The sequence below is a fragment of the Aethalodelphis obliquidens genome, unplaced genomic scaffold (genome assembly GCF_003676395.1).
Source record: "Aethalodelphis obliquidens isolate GAN/ISIS:26980383/991018 unplaced genomic scaffold, ASM367639v1 scaffold26, whole genome shotgun sequence".
Classification (NCBI taxonomy): Eukaryota; Metazoa; Chordata; class Mammalia; order Artiodactyla; family Delphinidae; genus Aethalodelphis; species Aethalodelphis obliquidens.
Genome location: NW_020837970.1, coordinates 18,540,473 through 18,558,167, shown reverse-complemented (window position 1 = coordinate 18,558,167; position 17,695 = coordinate 18,540,473). Strand labels below are relative to the sequence as shown.

The 17,695-nt window shown below is 48.5% G+C and overlaps 1 protein-coding gene across 2 annotated transcripts in view; it reads left to right on the top strand.

Moving 5' to 3' along the window:
- Window positions 1-7,608, top strand: part of PKM (pyruvate kinase M1/2) — a 26,396-nt gene extending 18,788 nt beyond the window's left edge. Inside the window, exons 8-11 of one of the 2 annotated variants that reach the window (XM_027123514.1) lie at window positions 259-411; window positions 4,051-4,217; window positions 5,966-6,147; window positions 6,858-7,608. In XM_027123514.1, coding sequence (XP_026979315.1) covers window positions 259-411; window positions 4,051-4,217; window positions 5,966-6,147; window positions 6,858-6,964 — 609 coding nt within the window. In that variant the 3' untranslated portion in view covers window positions 6,965-7,608. Of the gene's footprint in view, window positions 1-258; window positions 412-3,501; window positions 3,669-4,050; window positions 4,218-5,965; window positions 6,148-6,857 lie in introns of both variants that reach the window. The other variant, XM_027123515.1, reaches the window with a different exon arrangement.
- Window positions 7,609-17,695: the final 10,087 nt, after the last annotated feature.

The window sequence follows — 17,695 nt, the reverse complement described above, 5'->3', positions numbered from 1 at the left end:
ACACACACACACACACACACACACACACACACACACACACACACCCTCTTCGCATGGACCCTGACCCATGTTACACACACACACATACACACACACACACACACACACACGTATCCTCCCCCCTACCCCACCACCCCTCCCCTGCCCCCATGCACCTACACGGAGCTGTACTCTGTGCACATACACACGATCCAGGGGGTCAGTGTGTGTCTGAAGACAGCCCAGGCCACGTCTCACGAATACCCCATCGCCTCCCAGATGCTGGAGAGCATGATCAAGAAGCCTCGCCCCACTCGGGCTGAGGGCAGTGACGTGGCCAATGCAGTCCTGGACGGAGCCGACTGCATCATGCTGTCTGGAGAGACGGCCAAAGGGGACTACCCGCTGGAAGCTGTGCGCATGCAACACCTGGTGAGTTCTCGCGGCCCGCCCATCGCCCTGGCTGGGGCTGGGATGGAGGTGAACTCTGGCACAGAGCGACACCTTTTAGGCTTCTGCGCCCACGATCTTTTATTATCCTCCAAGTTACAAGCAGAATGAGGAGGTGTGTGCTGGGGGCGTGGAGGTGTCTTGTTTTTTTTCTGTTCTGCCTTCATGCCCGCACCCATCTCCTAGTTCCTTCTGTTCTGGAGGCGGCCACCTTCATCAGCCATAGCACAGTTCACTCCTGTCTGCAGGACTGTGAAGCCTTCCCTTGGCTCAAGTACTGGGATATCTGTACCTCTTCCTCTGGGCAGCCTAGAGGACCTGAGTACCTCTGCCCTGTTCTGGAAAAGGCCAAGAGCTCCTGCTCGCAGCTGTCCTGTCTGGCTTCCATTTTGATTCCCCACCTGTCCCCAGCCAGGTGCCTCCCCGACGGGGGCCTCTGGGCCTGCACTGGAGGCTGTTGCCTGCACTGACTTGGCTGCAGGCTGGCCTTGCATGGTGCCTGCAGCAGCGCCTGCTTTGCTGAGCTGTTGCACTCGCCCTAGACTAAAAAGTGGGGTTTAAGTGATGGGTGACAGGCCCACAAATAGAAACAGGTGGAAGGCTGGCTGATCCCGCCTGGCCCTGGGGTGAGAGCATCTGGAGGAGCCCTGGAGGCCACTTCTCTTTCTCCTGTGGGAGCTAGCTTTTCAAGGGTCTCCCGCTCTGCCATGTCCCGCAGCCTGGCTGCTCCTGCTCTAGAGCTTACTGAAGAGTTAACACAGGGATGGGTCATCAGGCCTGGGAAAACGAGTGTTGCAAATGAACTTTCACAACAGCCCTAGGTCGCTGTTGATAATGTATAGCTCAGTGAACTTGCCTCCTATCCTGAAACAGTGTTTCTTTAACCTTCCTATTCGCTTTCCAGCCAACAAAGGACCCCAAGCCCTTTGTGTGACACCCCCTCCGCTGCATTCCCGCAAATTTAAAACAATCCCCCAAAAAGAACTTCTGGACTAGATAATCGTCCTTTCCTCCTTCATTTTCTATGTGATTATTAGGCTTAGATGACTTCCAGAGAAGACATGAGAGTTATATTAAATACTTTTTCAGGCATGAAACAAGACAACTTGACTACAGATGTCTTCTGGTCTGTCCTTGGCACCCTGGGTGGATTTGCCCGTAATGAAATTGGTAGAGACCAATCCCTGTCACTGGCACAGCTGTGTTTCCTGGCTGATATGCCACCCTCTGTGTGTGACATGATTGCTGTCACAGATGCTCATGCACTATGGGCTTATGGTCATTCTCACAACTGCCCCAGTGGTGAGTGCTTCCTCTCTCCTGGGGGACAGTGGACCTTGAACCTCTCCCCTCTAGAGTGGCTGCCATTGTGTTTATGGGTCTCCACACATCATCCCTTCTCTATAACTGCCTTGCTTAGTTGTGTGGCCCCATTGCCTCCGAGGTGCGAGAGTGACCTTGACCTGATTTATGGAACCATGAAACCACATAGACTGTAGGGACTTTAATGTCTGTACCAAATTTAACCTCTCAAGGCCTTATTTATGAAATGAATTAGATGGGATATGTTTAATTATAGCCTTAGCGTTAAATTTCACTACTATTATTAAATGTCTGTTAAGTCCTTGTGTAGATTGACGTAATCTCCATAACCTCAGTGAGATAGATGTCACCCCATTTTATAGATGAGGGTACATGGTAATACAGCTTGAGTTTGGACCCAGATCTGCTGACTCTGAAGCCAGTGTTCTCTCCTGCAACATGGTACTTCGTCTAGCAGGAGATCAAGACAGGTATCCATGTGGGGCCTGTACTGGGGTCACAGTCTAAGAACCAGACTTTGGGCTCTGAACCCACGTCTGTTTTTCCATACCCCAATCTTTCCTTTGAACAGACACCTTAGAACTGCAAGACTGGGATTGCATGGCACTGCTCAGGAGATAAGTTATGGGGTCTGGGCCAGTTGGTACAGGCCTCTCCTGTCCATGTCACCAGTTAACACTGGCCAACAGCTTCCCCTCTTACCTGTCCACTGCTTTCTCCTTTATCTCACTGATGCAGTTGATGTCCCTTAACTAAGGGCTAGGCAGTACCAGGTATGGTTCTCCTTCCTGTTCATGTTTCCTGTCCTTTTGGGCTGCATGCATTCCATTCTTGCAGGAAGAAAACCGTTAACCTAGCAAATTCTGCCACTCATCTTCTTATCCTGTCAAATTAATGAGGTGGTATTACTGATTCTTCCCTCACCCATCATTCTCTAAGATGCTGGTAATTGCATTATAACCCTCTAAAGCTTAAATTTTCTTCCTAATTCTTGGTGTTATCTGAGCCAGGTGGTCTGTAAATAACTCAGTGGCTTTCTCATGGGTGTTTTAATCATTTGATTTAATTAAATGTCTTGTTAAACTTACCTGCGTGTTTTCACAGGCACCTTTCTCTTCACATGGCTACTCCTCCTGACCGCAAAGCTCGCCAATTTTCCACCTGCCTGCTTAGAACGCGGTCAAGCCGCGTGACGTTGGCTTTGTCTGACCTCAGTTTTCCAGCACTGCTCAGTGTGCTTGCACGGCATGCCATTGGACAGGCTGGTAGCATCCCTGTGTCCGAAGCCAAGCAAGCACTCCATGTGTGCATGGAGGCCAGGCATGAAGCCTGGTAGTAACCACCAGACAGCCATGTGAGGAGGGAGGCCTGTTCCTTCCTGTGAGCTGTGTTCATGAGGCAGCGTGGTCAAGTCCTGCCAGGGAGCTATGTAGGCCCAGGAGCCCCAGGGGCCCAGCCTCTGCATGTTTCCATGCCCAGGCACTAGAGCCTGCCACCATATTATCTCCCTCCACCTCCACCGCCAATCAAAAAGTCCTTCCAAGATCAATAGATCCTTCCAGAACGGAAGAATCACTTTCCCCTCGGTTGGAGGGGAAGCAGTAGCGGTTGATGTTTGAAATCCTCCACACATCCCTAAGCGGGCTTTCATCACCCTGCCTCTTTGCATGTGCCTGAAGGACAGACTTAGCCAATTAACCTAAGGTACCTTCCCCTCTTCCTTGCCTCCCCTCCCCCTAAACCTTACAGATAGCTCGTGAGGCTGAGGCAGCCATGTTCCACCTCAAGCTGTTTGAAGAACTTGCGCGAGCCTCAAGTCGCTCCACAGACCTCATGGAAGCCATGGCCATGGGCAGCGTGGAGGCTTCTTATAAGTGTTTAGCGGCAGCTTTGATAGTTCTGACGGAGTCTGGCAGGTAGGGCCCTGAGGGCAGGTAACTTCCAGCCGTTCTAGAAGACAGCCAGGGCCCAGCCCTGCACCTGGGGCCCGCACTCAGGACCTCTCCTCTCACCTGCAGGAAGCTAGCCAGGGAGTCAGGGCAGGCCAGGACCGCAGGGTCCTTCAGCTCGGCAGGCACAGCGACGTCACAGGCGCCTGGTGAAGGGCTGCTTCCTGCGAGTCTTGATCTCGCTTAGCTCAGAACCTCCAGCGATTGGGCTCTTCTTGGCCTCTGCACCCAGGGACATGCCCCTCACCAGCTGTCTGTGCGACTCTTCCCCTCCCTCTCCCGTGTGACACGGCTCTGACGAAGCTCTGTCCCCCTCTCGTCCCTCTGGACCGATGTTGCCCCTCCCTAGATTGCCCGTGAGGCAGAGGCTGCCATCTACCATTTGCAATTATTTGAGGAACTCCGCCGCCTGTCGCCCATTACCAGTGACCCCACCGAAGCCGCCGCCGTGGGTGCCGTGGAGGCGTCCTTCAAGTGCTGCAGTGGGGCCATAATCGTCCTCACCAAGTCTGGCAGGTAGGAGGTGGCAGCGGCTCCCTGGGAACGCCCAGCTCGGCAGCACCTTTCCTTGGGGGTCCTGGGAGCAGTGCACTAAACGGTGCTCAGATGGCACCAAGCCAAGGTAAGACCCCTCAGCCTGTGCCCGGGACCCTGCAGGGACGGAGCTCCCCTGGCCCCGTGGCCAGGCTCTGGGAGCGAGCAGAACCCCTGCCCTGGGCCTGAAGGACAGGATCCCAGGCAGCGCTCATAGGCATGTCAGACCATTTGGGTCCATTGGGACCATTTGGGTCCAAAGCAAGTTTATACCCTCACGACGAACTAGAGACTTAATTACATAGACAGACAGACTGATGACAAATGGTTGATATTTAAAAGCTGTTTTTCTCAAAAAGTAAAGGATAACCAGTTTTGCTTATTCTGGTTGCTATGTGCTCCTTAAAAAGTTCAGTGTGGAAAATTAGTGCTGTTTGCTGACGTGCTGTTTGTTTGGTGCACCCGTCCCATCGGTCTTTGAGTCCCAAAGGCAAGTGGGTGCTGCCCAGGAAAGGTCACCGTGGTGTGTTGCTGGCACTTGGGCCGTGCATCCAGGCTGAGGCCTCTGCTCGGCCTCAGGCTCGGGGTCCCTTCCAGATCACTAGGCTGTCGTGCTTCCCTCCCTGGGTTTGGGGTGTGCTCCTCCTCCACAGGGCAGCTAGGGTTTCCTGGAGGAGGCGGGTGGAGAGGAGCAGACAGGCAGCCCCATGCACCAAGGAGCAGCAGGTGGGACTGCCTTTAGGACCAGGACACACGATGTGCAGATTCCCTCAGCAGAGGGCTCAGGATGAAAAGCTCCCACCATTTGGGTTGACCTTTGTGAAAAAGTCCAGCCTTTGCTCCTTGGCTATTTTTAACTCCAGGCTTCTGGGATTTCACTCTCAGCGAGTCCTGACTTTAGCGCTTGCTGCCCTCTGAAAGCCTTGTATGGAGGCCAGGCCTTAATGCAGCGCGCCCTCTGCTGTGACATGGCTTAAGTTTCCCTGACACCTGTTGAGTAGTCCTCACAGCTTGCCTTTCAGGCCCCAGTTCCCCCTGCAGGCCCCTCCACCTCCCGAGGCACGTCTGCAGCCACACGTGTACAGTGTCAGTGCTGAAGGAAGCACCTGGCGCTGGGGCTGTACAGGGGTCCCCTCCCCCCCCAAGGAGCCTTCACAGGCAGAGCCTCCCCCACTGACACTCCCATCCCCTGGTCTTGCCTCCTGGGTAGCCACCTGTATTTCTAAGCCTCACTTAGATACTCAGGTTTGACCGGGGGGCTCTACAGCCCAGTTGCTGGGACTGTTTCAGGGACCCGGGGGATCACGTGGAGTCAGGAGAGGGCACAGCAATAGGGAAGACTTGCGTTGTAGATTCCAAGGGGGACTGGTGGGCTCTGCTCCTGTTTTCTTGCAAATGTCAAGAGTCAGGTGCTATTCCCATGTTGCTTGGCTTGTAGCTGCTGCCAAGTACGGGCCATGTGGGGGAAGTGGGGGAAACTGACCTTGCTGGGTCGGCATGATCCTGGGGCCCTGGCCTGTTGGGAGCGGGGTAGGGCAGATGGGTAGCATAGCTATGAAGAAGAATTATGTGCTGTGGAAGATACAGGATGATGAGCCGCCCCAGTCTTGGCAGCAGAGAGCCTCAGGCTGGCATAGGGAGTTGGATTAGAGGGTGAGTTGTTGCTGAAGGCCCTGAGGAGCTTCCTGGGACACTGTTTAACAGTCTTGTCTGCCTGTCCCCCATCTCAGGTCTGCACATCAGGTGTCCAGATATCGCCCCCGGGCCCCCATCATTGCTGTGACCCGGAATCACCAGACAGCTCGCCAGGCCCACCTGTACCGCGGCATCTTCCCTGTGGTGTGTAAGGACCCAGTGCAGGAGGCCTGGGCTGAGGACGTGGACCTCCGGGTGAACTTGGCCATGAATGTTGGTGCGTGGCTGGGAGCAAGGGCTAGAGGTGGAGGGGTGGAGAAGGTGCCTGAGCACTGGTCTCTCTGAGACCCTATAGAAAGGGGAACATGTTGGCCTTTGGGTGCAAGAGCCCTAGCTGTCCTCACTGGGAATGTTCTCTGAATCCTTCATCCCATTCCCTGGAGTCCTGGGCTGAGCCCAGGAGGGAAGAGGGGCCTTTGAGTTGTGGGGCTGAGCACCCCAGGTTCTCTCCTCACTCTCTTCCAGTCTAGGATCCAAAGCAAAGGATCCTCGATAATCGGGGTTGTCCATTCTTTGGCATCTGCTCATCATTGAGGTTTTTCATAAAATTAGCCAGAGCTCCTACACTTGGGGCCAGCACATGTACAAATTATGTATTCATATGGTCTTTGTCCCAATATAAGAGTAGGATATCATGTGATGAGAGGAAGCAGCTAGCTGTGACTTTGGGCTGGGCTGTCCACCCTCTAGAGTAGAATATGAATGATGTCCAAAGGTCCCTGCCAGCTCTGCTATCTGAGCCATACGGATATATCAAGGCTTCCCTCATCCCCTTTGCCTGGGCTGTGAGGCTAGCGCCACCTTGTGGTGTAAGGGAGTAAAGGCCCGTCAGCCCTGCTTAGCTTCCTCCGACTGTGGGGCAGTCTCCCAGGTGCATACCTTCTTCACATGATTCTTCACTCACCAGCCCCTCTTCTCTTCCTCCAGGCAAGGCCCGAGGCTTCTTCAAGAAGGGAGATGTCGTCATTGTGCTGACCGGGTGGCGCCCTGGTTCTGGCTTCACCAACACCATGCGTGTAGTTCCTGTGCCGTGATGGGCCCCGGAGCCCCTCCTCCAGCCCCTGTCCCATCCCCCTTCCCCAACCCATCCGTTAGGCCAGCAATGCTTGTAGTGCTCACTTGGGGCTGTGGTGTGGCACTGGTGGGCTGGGACGCCAGGGAAGATTAATGCCTCTGTGAAACACAGCTGTTTTTAAGACCCTGCTTGGGTGGGGTAGTTCAGAGCTGGGCCACCCATCATGTGGCCCCATCCGAGCAAGGGATGAAGGAGGGGTGCAGGCAGGACTGGAGGCCCCAGAGCTTCACATAGAGGGCAACAGCTCCTGCTTCTCTTCCTTTGTGTACTCAATTCAGTTCCTGTAGAAAATGGATACCCAGAGAACTCCCAGCCCTGGCGTGGGATCAGGAGATAGTCGGCTAAGAGTAGGGGCCTTAGGGAATAGGGCAGAGGTTCCAGTTTAAGCAGACTCTGGCCCTGGCCCTTACTTGGTTCTCCAGCCCCCCTCAGCCTCCCTCACTCCCACCTTGTGCACTGTGCACTTCTGTTCCTTCACTCCACTCGACTGTTGCTGCAGGCAAACACTCCACCCTCCACCTTCCATTTCCCTCACTACTGCAGCCGCCTCCAGGCCTGTTGCTATAGAGCCTACCTGTATGTCAATAAACAACAGCTGAAGCACCTGTTTCCTCTCTTTTCTGATGGGGGGGCGGGTGGTTGAACCCTGCCCTCCAAGTAGGGTGAAAATGGCAAGAGCCCTGTGGCTCCTGGTGAGTACTCCTGTGTAACAACTCAGGCCACCTGCCATCCTGTTCCCTGGGGTGCAGAGGTGCTGGGGAAGCAGTCGCTGACTGTCTTGAGAATATAGGTTACCCTTTTCAGCACCTTGGAGTCTAAAAGGTCCTGCAGCTGGGGAAATTTTAACAGCTTATTTGGACCAAAGATTGGAGAAGGCAGCAACAAGGCCCCCTCCCTCCTGCTCATGGGTAAACCAGGAGTGAAGTGGCCCTTGTCCTGCCCCTCCGCCTTAGGTCTTCCTGCAGTAGAGGCCCTTGATATGAGACCAAGTTCTGCTCCCAGTTTCCAGAATATTTGTGGAACCCTGGGCTCCCTTTGTTCCCCTTCTGTTTTCCAATGTCCTCTCTCCATGATAGAGCAGGGTCAAGGAAGGGGGAGAGGGTTGGGAATGGAACTAAATCTGGCTTGCACCTTTCCTCTCTCCTGACCACTCTGAAGGACCAAGCCTTTCCTGGTGGGGATAAGAGGGAAGGAGCCCAGAGGCCAGGTTCATTGTCACACTGAGCTCTTCTGCCTGTGCTTTGCTACTCGATTTCTGGCCGTCTGCAGTCCCTTTCCAGACACCTCCAAAAGATTTTTGCCTGGGGAGGCACTGAAAAGTCCCCAACTCGGGAAAGCGCATGAAATCATTACAGCTCCGGAGCTGTTCAAAATTCGCACTGGTGTTCCCTACTCATGTCCTCACTTCTCTGGTGTGGAGAGAAATTGAAACTGCCTTGGAGCTTAGCGTTGCGAGGTTTGGGGAGGGATGGGTTTCTGCAAAGGGCTTCGGGCTCCGAGACTAAATAGCTAAAGAGGGAGAACCTGGAGCAGGCACCCAAGGCCCTCGCTGGGAAGGGCAGAGCGTGCAGACCCAGGCCGTCCTCCGGGATAGGATCCGAGCAGAGCTCGGGGCCCCACCTGGATCTGGAGAGAGGGAGGAACAACCAATGGGCTGCGCCCGTCCCGTGCGAGCAGCCAATAGGCGGTAGGGGGCGTGTCATCCGAGGCGGTCGGGAGTGGGCATTCGGTCGTGCGGCGCGGTCCCCGGCGCTCGCTGGAGGCTCCGCGATGACTGCTCTGAGCCCGGGCGAGGCCGCCCAGGCGGGCAGGTAAGGGGCTGCGACCCGCGGACCGGGCTCCAGGGCCCAGGGGCCAACTCGAAGGGACGCTGCCCGGCGGGACCCGGAGGCCGCTGCGCCTCGGCGCGTTCTACCCGCGGGGCAGGCGCTTCCTGGCCCTCCGGAATGCGGGCTTCACTCCAGAGCTGCGCTGCGCGGGCCCTGGCGCTTCCCGGGCTAAGAGGTGTTCGCGCTGGGGCAGGATGTCAGGCTGTAGGCGCTTCGCGCGAGGGGTTCGAACCTGTCGGATGAGGGGCATCCAGGCGGTATCAGGGAGGTGGAGGGCACCCCCCCCCACCTCGGGATACCTCCCGTGGTCCATCACCCTCCTCCGCCGCCGTCGCTGGGCATTCATTCATTCATTCCCCAGCCATATCGACCCCCAGTCCTGACTGCCCCCCACCCGAGGGCTGGCGCTTCCCTTCTGGCCCCCGAAAGGGTCAGCCTCTCTCTTCCAAACGGGTCTGTAGCGGCGCTCGGTTGCCCGGGAGGCAGCGTGGAGCTGTCCCAGGACGACTCGGCCGCACCCATCCCTCAGGCCCTTCGCCGTCGGACAGGCTGGGGCCAGTCTCTCAGCCTCGAGATCTGTTCCACAGTAACCCTCGGAGGAAGGAAAGTTCTTGCAGCTGGGCAAGGGGCAGGGAGGCAGGGCAGGCAGGAGGTGATATTTCAGGTGGCACCAAGAATTGTGGCTTCTGCCCCATGAAGTCTTGGGGCCCTGCAGGTAGGATTATTTGTGGAAGACAGAGCCAGTGGATGAAGCTGTAAGTTCCTGCCCTTGCCCCAGTCCCAAAGCCCACAGCCTGAGCTCTGAAGGCTGGCCAACTAGCACTGGGGCAGATAGGGTGAATGTGGTGTGAGCTCAGTGCCCAGTCCACACAAGTACATGGAACTGGTGGAATGTTTTTGTTTGTTTGTTTGTTTTTTTAAGAAGATGTTGGGGGTAGGAGTTTTTTTATTTATTTATTTTTGCTGTGTTGGGTCTTCGTTTCTGTGCGAGGGCTTTCTCTAGCTGTGGCAAGCGGGGGCCACTCTTCATCGCGGTGCGCGGGCCTCTCACTATCGCGGCCTCTCTTTTTAGAGCACAGGCTCCAGACGCGCAGGCTCAGTAGTTGTGGCTCACGGGCCTAGTTGCTCCACGGCATGTGGGATCCTCCCAGACCAGGGTTCGAACCCCTGTCCCCTGCATTAGCAGGCAGATTCTCAACTACTGCACCACCAGGGAAGCCCCCTGGTGGAATGTTTAAGGGCTCCCTCTGTCCTGTCTTCAAAGAGGCTGGTGAGGCCGTACCCCACTGGCATTTGCCCTTATTTGCTTTGCTTGCCCCACTCATCCTTGCAGGAATCAGGCTCCTAGGGAATGAGAGAATGTCCTGACAATCCGTGACGGCTTTGCCCCAGTGTACACCCCCTAACTGGCTCTGAAGTCCAGTTCCTTTCAGAGCGAAGACTTATGGGGTTGCAGGGAGAGGTGGCATAGAGGGTGTCCTTCCCATCCTGCAGTGAGGGGGCCAGTATGCTCCTTCCGCAGTCCTCTGACCATGCCGACAGACACTCTCAGGTCTGAGGTTATGGTTTGACAAGCCCAGTTAAGCAGTGCACATCTCTGGGGCAAATGGGCAGATCTAGAGCGCATCATGTCAGCGCAGAAGCTGACAGAAGCTGCTCCTGAGTTTCCAGGAGCATTTCTGCTGGGGCCAAATCCAAGTTCTCCTTCCTGACTTGCCTTTGGGAGAATTTTCTGAATAGCCTAGAGGGGACAGCCCAGGTCCTATCCATGCCTTGTTGTTACTGGTTGCTTTGAAATTTCTGAGCTTAGGCGAGTCTTCAAAGCCTTAGTGCAGACCAGACGGATCTGTGTGCCAACCCATCCACCTAGGGTGACCCCCTGAGGCTGAGGTCAGCAGTACTCAAGATGGGCTATGCCAGCCAGCCTCCCTGAACCTCCTCCACGTGCCTGTGCTTGGGTGGGCCCCCCTAGTCCTTAACCTGGTTAAGTCGTGGCTTTGGCCCTTGAATGCCACATACCATGCTTATCAGACCAGCATAAAGAGCCTGTCCCATAAGAAGTTCCTATTTTGCTGTGACCTGGGACAAGTCCCCTCTCTGGGCCTGCTTTGCCGTCATAAGGTAAGGAGATTGGATTGTAGGCTCCTTAAAGGCCTTCTCCATGCAGCCATTCAGTGACTCTGCTAACTAGCCTGTTTCCCCCTTGATTTCTGAAGGTATTTTATCTCTTTACATAATTACTTCGTTGCTATGACTACCTATGGAAAGCCCATGAAGTCGAGACCCATGCAGCATTCCACTTTGGTGTCGAGTGTCTGAGTCCGGACACCAGAAAATAATTTGCTTTTCTCCTTTCCTGAGAAGTGAAAATAATTCCCCCCAATTCTGCAGCCATCTCTTATTTAAGGGTAAGTTTGGCAAGAAGTCAATCTTGGCCACTATGCTGCTATTCACCTGGGCCACAGGGCACCAGTCTGTCACCACATGTTATCACCAACCTTTGAAGCTTTGATTAATTCCCCTGCTGTTTACTAACGTAGGAAAGGAAGGAGGAGGGGGAGGGCAGAAGCCCCCCGGGAACGGAGCTTCCTTTGTAATTAAGAAGTACCTGCCTCCCCAGGGAGTCCCTGCCAGCTACAGCGTGAAGGAAGGCACTGTTCCCACGAATATAAGCCTCCGCGGGGCAGGCTGGTGTCTCCCTTCTCCCCACGACAACTACACATTTTCATTAGTTTACAAATGCCTGGTCATAATTTAGGACTGGAGTGTTTTAATAACCTGTGGAGGTTGAGCCGATCTTTAAGTCCTTGTCCTAAGTCAGAGTTTCCTCAGATGATGTTTAAAACCACTAGAAAATCACATTGTTAATTTTTAAATAGGACGTTGGTTTTGGCTGGGACTATTTTTTAAAACTATGAACTAAAGGGGAAAACATAGTTTTTCGAGGCAGGAGCCTGCCGTGTCCTCCTTTGCCTGGCAAAGTAATAAAGCTATCCTAATCTCTTTCACCCTCAAAAAAATATGGACTAAAAAGCATATAAAGAATTAGTTTAAATCAAATACAAATTGCTTTTCCTTCTGACGTGTTGACCTGGCACATCATGGTATATTAAATAATTGTCAAAATCATCCTGGTATTTCATTTCACTGGTGTCTTGGGGTCATCGTTGGTGGCTTAGGGTCAGAACAGCAGCATGGGTGGGATGCCTGAGCAAACAGCTGTGACTGGTTGTAAGAATGTTTTTCTCACTCCCTCGTGTAAAGAAAAAAAATTAAATATTTCTAATTTATGTTAACATTAATCAAATTATTTGAAACTTGCCCATAATCACCAGGGCCACACAAAATGTTATATTTTAAATAATTTTTGAATTTGAAGGACTATTCAACAATTTTGTTTTGAAATAACCTAGTGACAATACCTCAGAATCGATATTCATATTCATACTGGGCTTCTTTGATTACCAAACAAGTTGGAAATGTTTATATATTTAATTGTTACATCTTTTCGTTGTGGAGAATTTCAAACACATACACAAGAAGAGTAGTATAATAAGCAGCATGTGCCCATCACCCAGCTTCAACAATTATCAAGTCATGGGCCTCCCTTCTCCCTCCCTCCTGGATTATTTTGAAGCAAATCTAAGATATATTATTTCACCCACAGTTATTTCAGTGTGTACCTATAAAAGATAAGGTCTTTTAAAAATATAACTACAATACCATTTTCACACCTGAAAAATAACAATAACTTCTTAAAATCATCAGGTAGCTAGTCGGCAAAGTTCCCACATCATCTAGTAAATGTTTTTGTGCCATTTTAAAAACTTTTTATAAGGCTCCAAATGAGTTTTATACAATTGGCTGAAACACTGAATCTATATATCTGTGTCTCTAGTAGTCTCTTGTAATGTATAAATTCCCCTTCTAGTTCTTCTTTTTTCCTTGCAACTTATTTGTCGGAAAAAATCTTTTTTTTTTTTTCCTATACCCTTCACCAGTTTGCTGGTGCTGTTTAAAAATGTTCCTCTGACTCCTGTATTTGCTATAGATTGGCAGCTGGATCTAGACATTGATCAGATTCAGGAGGTACTGAACACTTGAGGAAACACATAAGGTCTGGTTATTTCTCTTTGGGGCATGTTAACAGCCATTGATGATTATTTCATGTAAACCCATTATTTCATTAGGGATTGCAAAATGGTATTACTCCAATTCTATCACTCTTTCATTATTTATTAGCTTGAATATTTCTATAAGAGAAATGTCCCTTCTTCAACTATTTGGTTACCCCAATACTAGAAAGGGAGACTAAATCCTCAGCTCTTTCCTTTTATTTACAGGTTTTCAAAATAATGAGATGGGTCTCTAGTAATCACCAAAGGTGACCAATGAGTCATTTTGGTATTATTATGATCTCATGGATTTAAACATATTTGATGTGTTTTAGCGCACTGTAGACATTATTCTTATTGATGCTCAAATTGTCCCATCTTGCTCTATCTTCAGGTTGGCTCCTGAATACTTGTGCCATCACCACAGTCTTTTTTTATTTTTTTTTGCGGTATGCGGGCCTCTCACTGTTTTGGCCTCTCCCGTTGCAGAGCACAGGCTCCGGACACGCAGGCTCAGCGGCCATGGCTCACGGGCCTAGCCGCTCCGCGGCATGTGGGATCCTCCTGGACCGGGGCACGAACCCGCGTCCCCTGCATCGGCAGGCGGACTCTCAACCACTGCGCCACCAGGGAAGCCCCCACCACAGTCTTTGATGGCTTCCTTGCTTTCTGGTATGATTAGATATTTTAGGCCCATTTGTGTATTTCCTGCCCCAAATCTGGAATCAGCCATTTCTCTAAGGAACACTGGTTCCCTTTTGGGAAATTGCATGACCATAATCTAAGCACCAGGGGTGTTCATTGCTAGCTGAGTATTTATTTTTTTTAAAGTCATCAGTTTTGAAGTTTATCTTTTAAACCCATTTGATTGCTGATCAAATTAAAGTTGTATTTCCTATCATTTTGGGAGTCATAGGCTATATTAAAAATATAGCACAGCAGAGTGACTCAGCCATACACATACATGTATCCATGAAGAAACTTTAAATTATACTTAGCAGTTCTTTTAATAATCTCTCTCTCTCTCTCTTTTATTTTACATAATGAGAATTGAAGCCCGCAGGAATTGGCAAACTGTGGTCAGCAGGCCAAATCCTGCCCATTGTCTGTTTTTGTAAATAGAGTCTTACAGTCATGCCCATTTAAAAAAAAAAAAAAATCTAATGAAAGTGAAATATTCTCTTTCCAGAGACATGTTCCTTTGTTCAGACACAACAGTTTTGCCCCAAATTCCAGGAGTTCACAGACCTTCCCTGCAACCCTTGCCTGGATTCCACGGTTCATTAGACTGTCAACTGGGGTCCATAATGATGGAGGAAGACTTGGGAGGACTGGAAATAACCAGTTGGCCCCATGTAAGAGCAGCAGATGGGAAAGCTAATGGGTCTTGCAGTATCAGATCCAGGAGAAGAGAGATTAGGAGTAGTCATTGCAGAGACTCTGCACTGGTCACACCAGCAGTGAAGATCTGGTTTTATCAAGAAAGGAACATGATGTCAAAAGTTTGTTCTTTGGTGAAGGATCAGTAGATAGAGAGAGGTCCATCTGGGTGTTGGAAAGAACTTTCTAATAATCAGAACTTCAGTGACATACCTGATAGATCACAGTTACATGTAGGCGCACGTTTTGAAATGTCTTGTGCCTAATTGCAACTTTACCCTTTTTTCACCCACTTGAATATTTACTTCCTTACACTAAGTTCCTTGATATGGATAACACTGAGTAAGGTTGTTTTATTCCCCCCTTTTAAGTTATTCTCGGTTACGTAGTTACTGTGATATAATAATAGGAAGAGCCTGAGCTTTCAGAAAGACCTGGATTCAAATCCTTGCTCCACAAGTTACTGCTGAGTTACTACTGGCTCTGAGCCTCCCTCTCTTCTCTATAAAACAGAGTCACATCTGGCCTACTTCAAAGATTCTCAGGCTGTGTAATGGCCTGGTACACAGTAGATGCTCACCAAAAATGAGTTTCCCTGCAGTTCCTCCAGTTTTGAGAATCTGAGACCAGGTCTCTCTGATGATTCAGACCCAGCTGTAAGAAAAGCTTGGTCTTTTTTTACTATTCAAGGTGCAAAGTTCATTTTTTCAAAATAAACTTTTTAATCTTTAGATAATTGTAGATTCACATGCAATTGTGTGAAATAATACAAAGATCTCGTGTACATTTCCCCCAGTTTTTCCCAGTGGTAATATCCTGCACAACAATAGCACAACCAGAAAATTGACATTGATATAATCCCTTTGACCTTATTCAGATTTCACCAGTTTCACATGCATTCATTTGTGTGTGTGTGTGTGTGTGTGTGTGTGTGTGTGTGTTTAGTTTTGTACAGTTTTATCACATGTGGGAATTTGGCAAAGTTCATTTTTAAAATCAAGGTTTCTTTTTCTGTTGGATTCTGAGGGTTTTCATGTAAGAAGCATGTTTTAGAAATTTGGAATTTAAGAAGTGTCCATTAGTTAACATTGCTGTGCCTTTGGAACAAGTTTCTTTCTTTCTGTGTCTTTCTCCTTTTTTTTCGTTCTCTCACCAAATGAAAATAGTTTATTGTGATCGTAAAATTTAGGCAAAGTATACTACAGAAAATTATAAAGAAGAAAAGAAACACCTGCAATCCCAACTCAAGGAGGAAAATAATGTTAGAATTTTGGTGAGCATCCTTCCCAATATATTTTATAATACATGCTGTTCTATATAATGTTTTTTCCAGTGTTCTATAATGCTATCCTTTGTGGTAGACTTATTTTTAATAAGTTTTAAAAAATAATGATAAATATCATTTTAATAGTTACATAGCCTTTCATTCTTTGAATAAACCATAATTTGTTCATGCCCTATTGTTTTTTTCCTCTTCTACAAGTGTAGTGAACTACACTTCAGTGCACATTCTTATACGTTTAAATTTGTGTTCAATTATTTCCTAGGAATAAATTCTTAGAAGTGGAATTTGTGGGTCTGTTGAGTATCTACATACAAATGTATGTACGTTTTCACACACTGCCCTCTCACACAGGGGTGTGTGAGACTGCCCATTCAGCAACATGTTGATCAACAGTAGATGTTATTAAACTTTTAAGCCTTTGAAATTTAATAAGTAAAAATATCCCTTCTATTTTATTTTTAAATATCTTTATTATTTTTGTTGATTTTAAAAGTATTACACCCTGTTATAAGAAGTTCAAACAAAACAGAAACTATTGAGAATGAATTCTTCCCTGAGATATAATCACTGTTGTTTGATACAGAACTTTTAATTTTATAAATGGGTTATATCTTGGTTACTTATATATACTTTTCACTAAACAACATATTTTGGACTTTTTTCCATTAGCACATGCAGCTATACTCTAGTCTTTTAGTCAATTGCATAGGACTCTGTTATGTTGATAAAATATTATTTTGGTATTTCCACCTTTTCCTTCATACTTGTTAACTAAAGGAATATAAATTTTTGCCTACTTGTCCATTTATTTCCTTATACCAAGTTCCATGAAATGGAGTTGTAGGATCAAAGGATTTACATTTCTTAAATAATTTGATATATGTTAGAAAGGTTAACTAAGTTTTAAGTCTCATCATGGAAAATAAGAATGCTTATTTTCCACATCCTGTAATATTGAGCACTATAATTTTTTTAGTGTTTACCAGTAAGATAGGTAATAGAGATATTTCTTTTTTTGTGACTTACCTGTTCATATTCTTTACCCACTTTTCTATTAGATTGTTTACCTTCTTCCTTCTGACTTGGACGAGTCATTATCATTTAAAAACACCAATCCTTTGTTGTTTACATCACCTTTTAAATTTTAATTAATTTATTTATTTTGACCGCATTGCGGTATGTGGGATCTTAGTTCCCTGACCAGGGATGGAACCCATGCCCCTGCAGTGGAAGTGCAGAGTCTTAACCACTGGACCACCAGGGAAGCCCCCTGCCAGTTTGAATTTTGATGTACAAAGGTTTTTAATTTTTATGCAATTAAATCTTTTATGTGTTCTGGGTTTTATATCTTGCTTAGGAAGACCTTTCTCGGTACGTTAATATTCTCTTCTATTTTATTTTAGTTTTTTATTGGCTTAGAAAATATTTGGATGTTTAATCTACCTGGGATTTATTTTTGTGAATGGTGTGAGGTAGCCAGTTGCCCCAAGAACATTTATTGGTCAATCTGTTCTTTCCTTACTTATTTGAAACAGCTTCTTTCTTATATACTAAATTCTCAGATGCCCATAGATCATCTTCTGAACTCCCCTTATGTTCTATTGATCTATTCATCTTTTCCTAAACTAGTAAGTATTTTTTTTTTTTTTTTTTTGGGATCTTCCCGGACTGGGGCACGAACCCGCGTCCCCTGCATTGGCAGGCGGACTCTCAACCACTGTGCCACCAGGGAAGCCCTCTAGTAAGTATTTTAATTGCTCCAGCTTTGTAGTTTATTCTGACATCTGGTAGGGCAAAGCCCTTGCATGACATTTGGGATAAATTCGCTTCTTTAGAACTTTCAATCTTCCCACTCAGGAGCAGAGTTTATCTCTCCATTTATTCAAGGCTTCTTTCGTGTCATTTAAAAAATGTCTGTGATTTTCTTCTCATAAATTGCTCTACATTTTAAGAGTTTATTCTTGGGTAACTTATATGTATTGCCATATGAATAGAATCATTTCCCCAAATATATTTTATAACCGTTTATTGCAGGTCTACTGAGAAACTATTGATTTTTATATTGATCTTGTAACCACTAG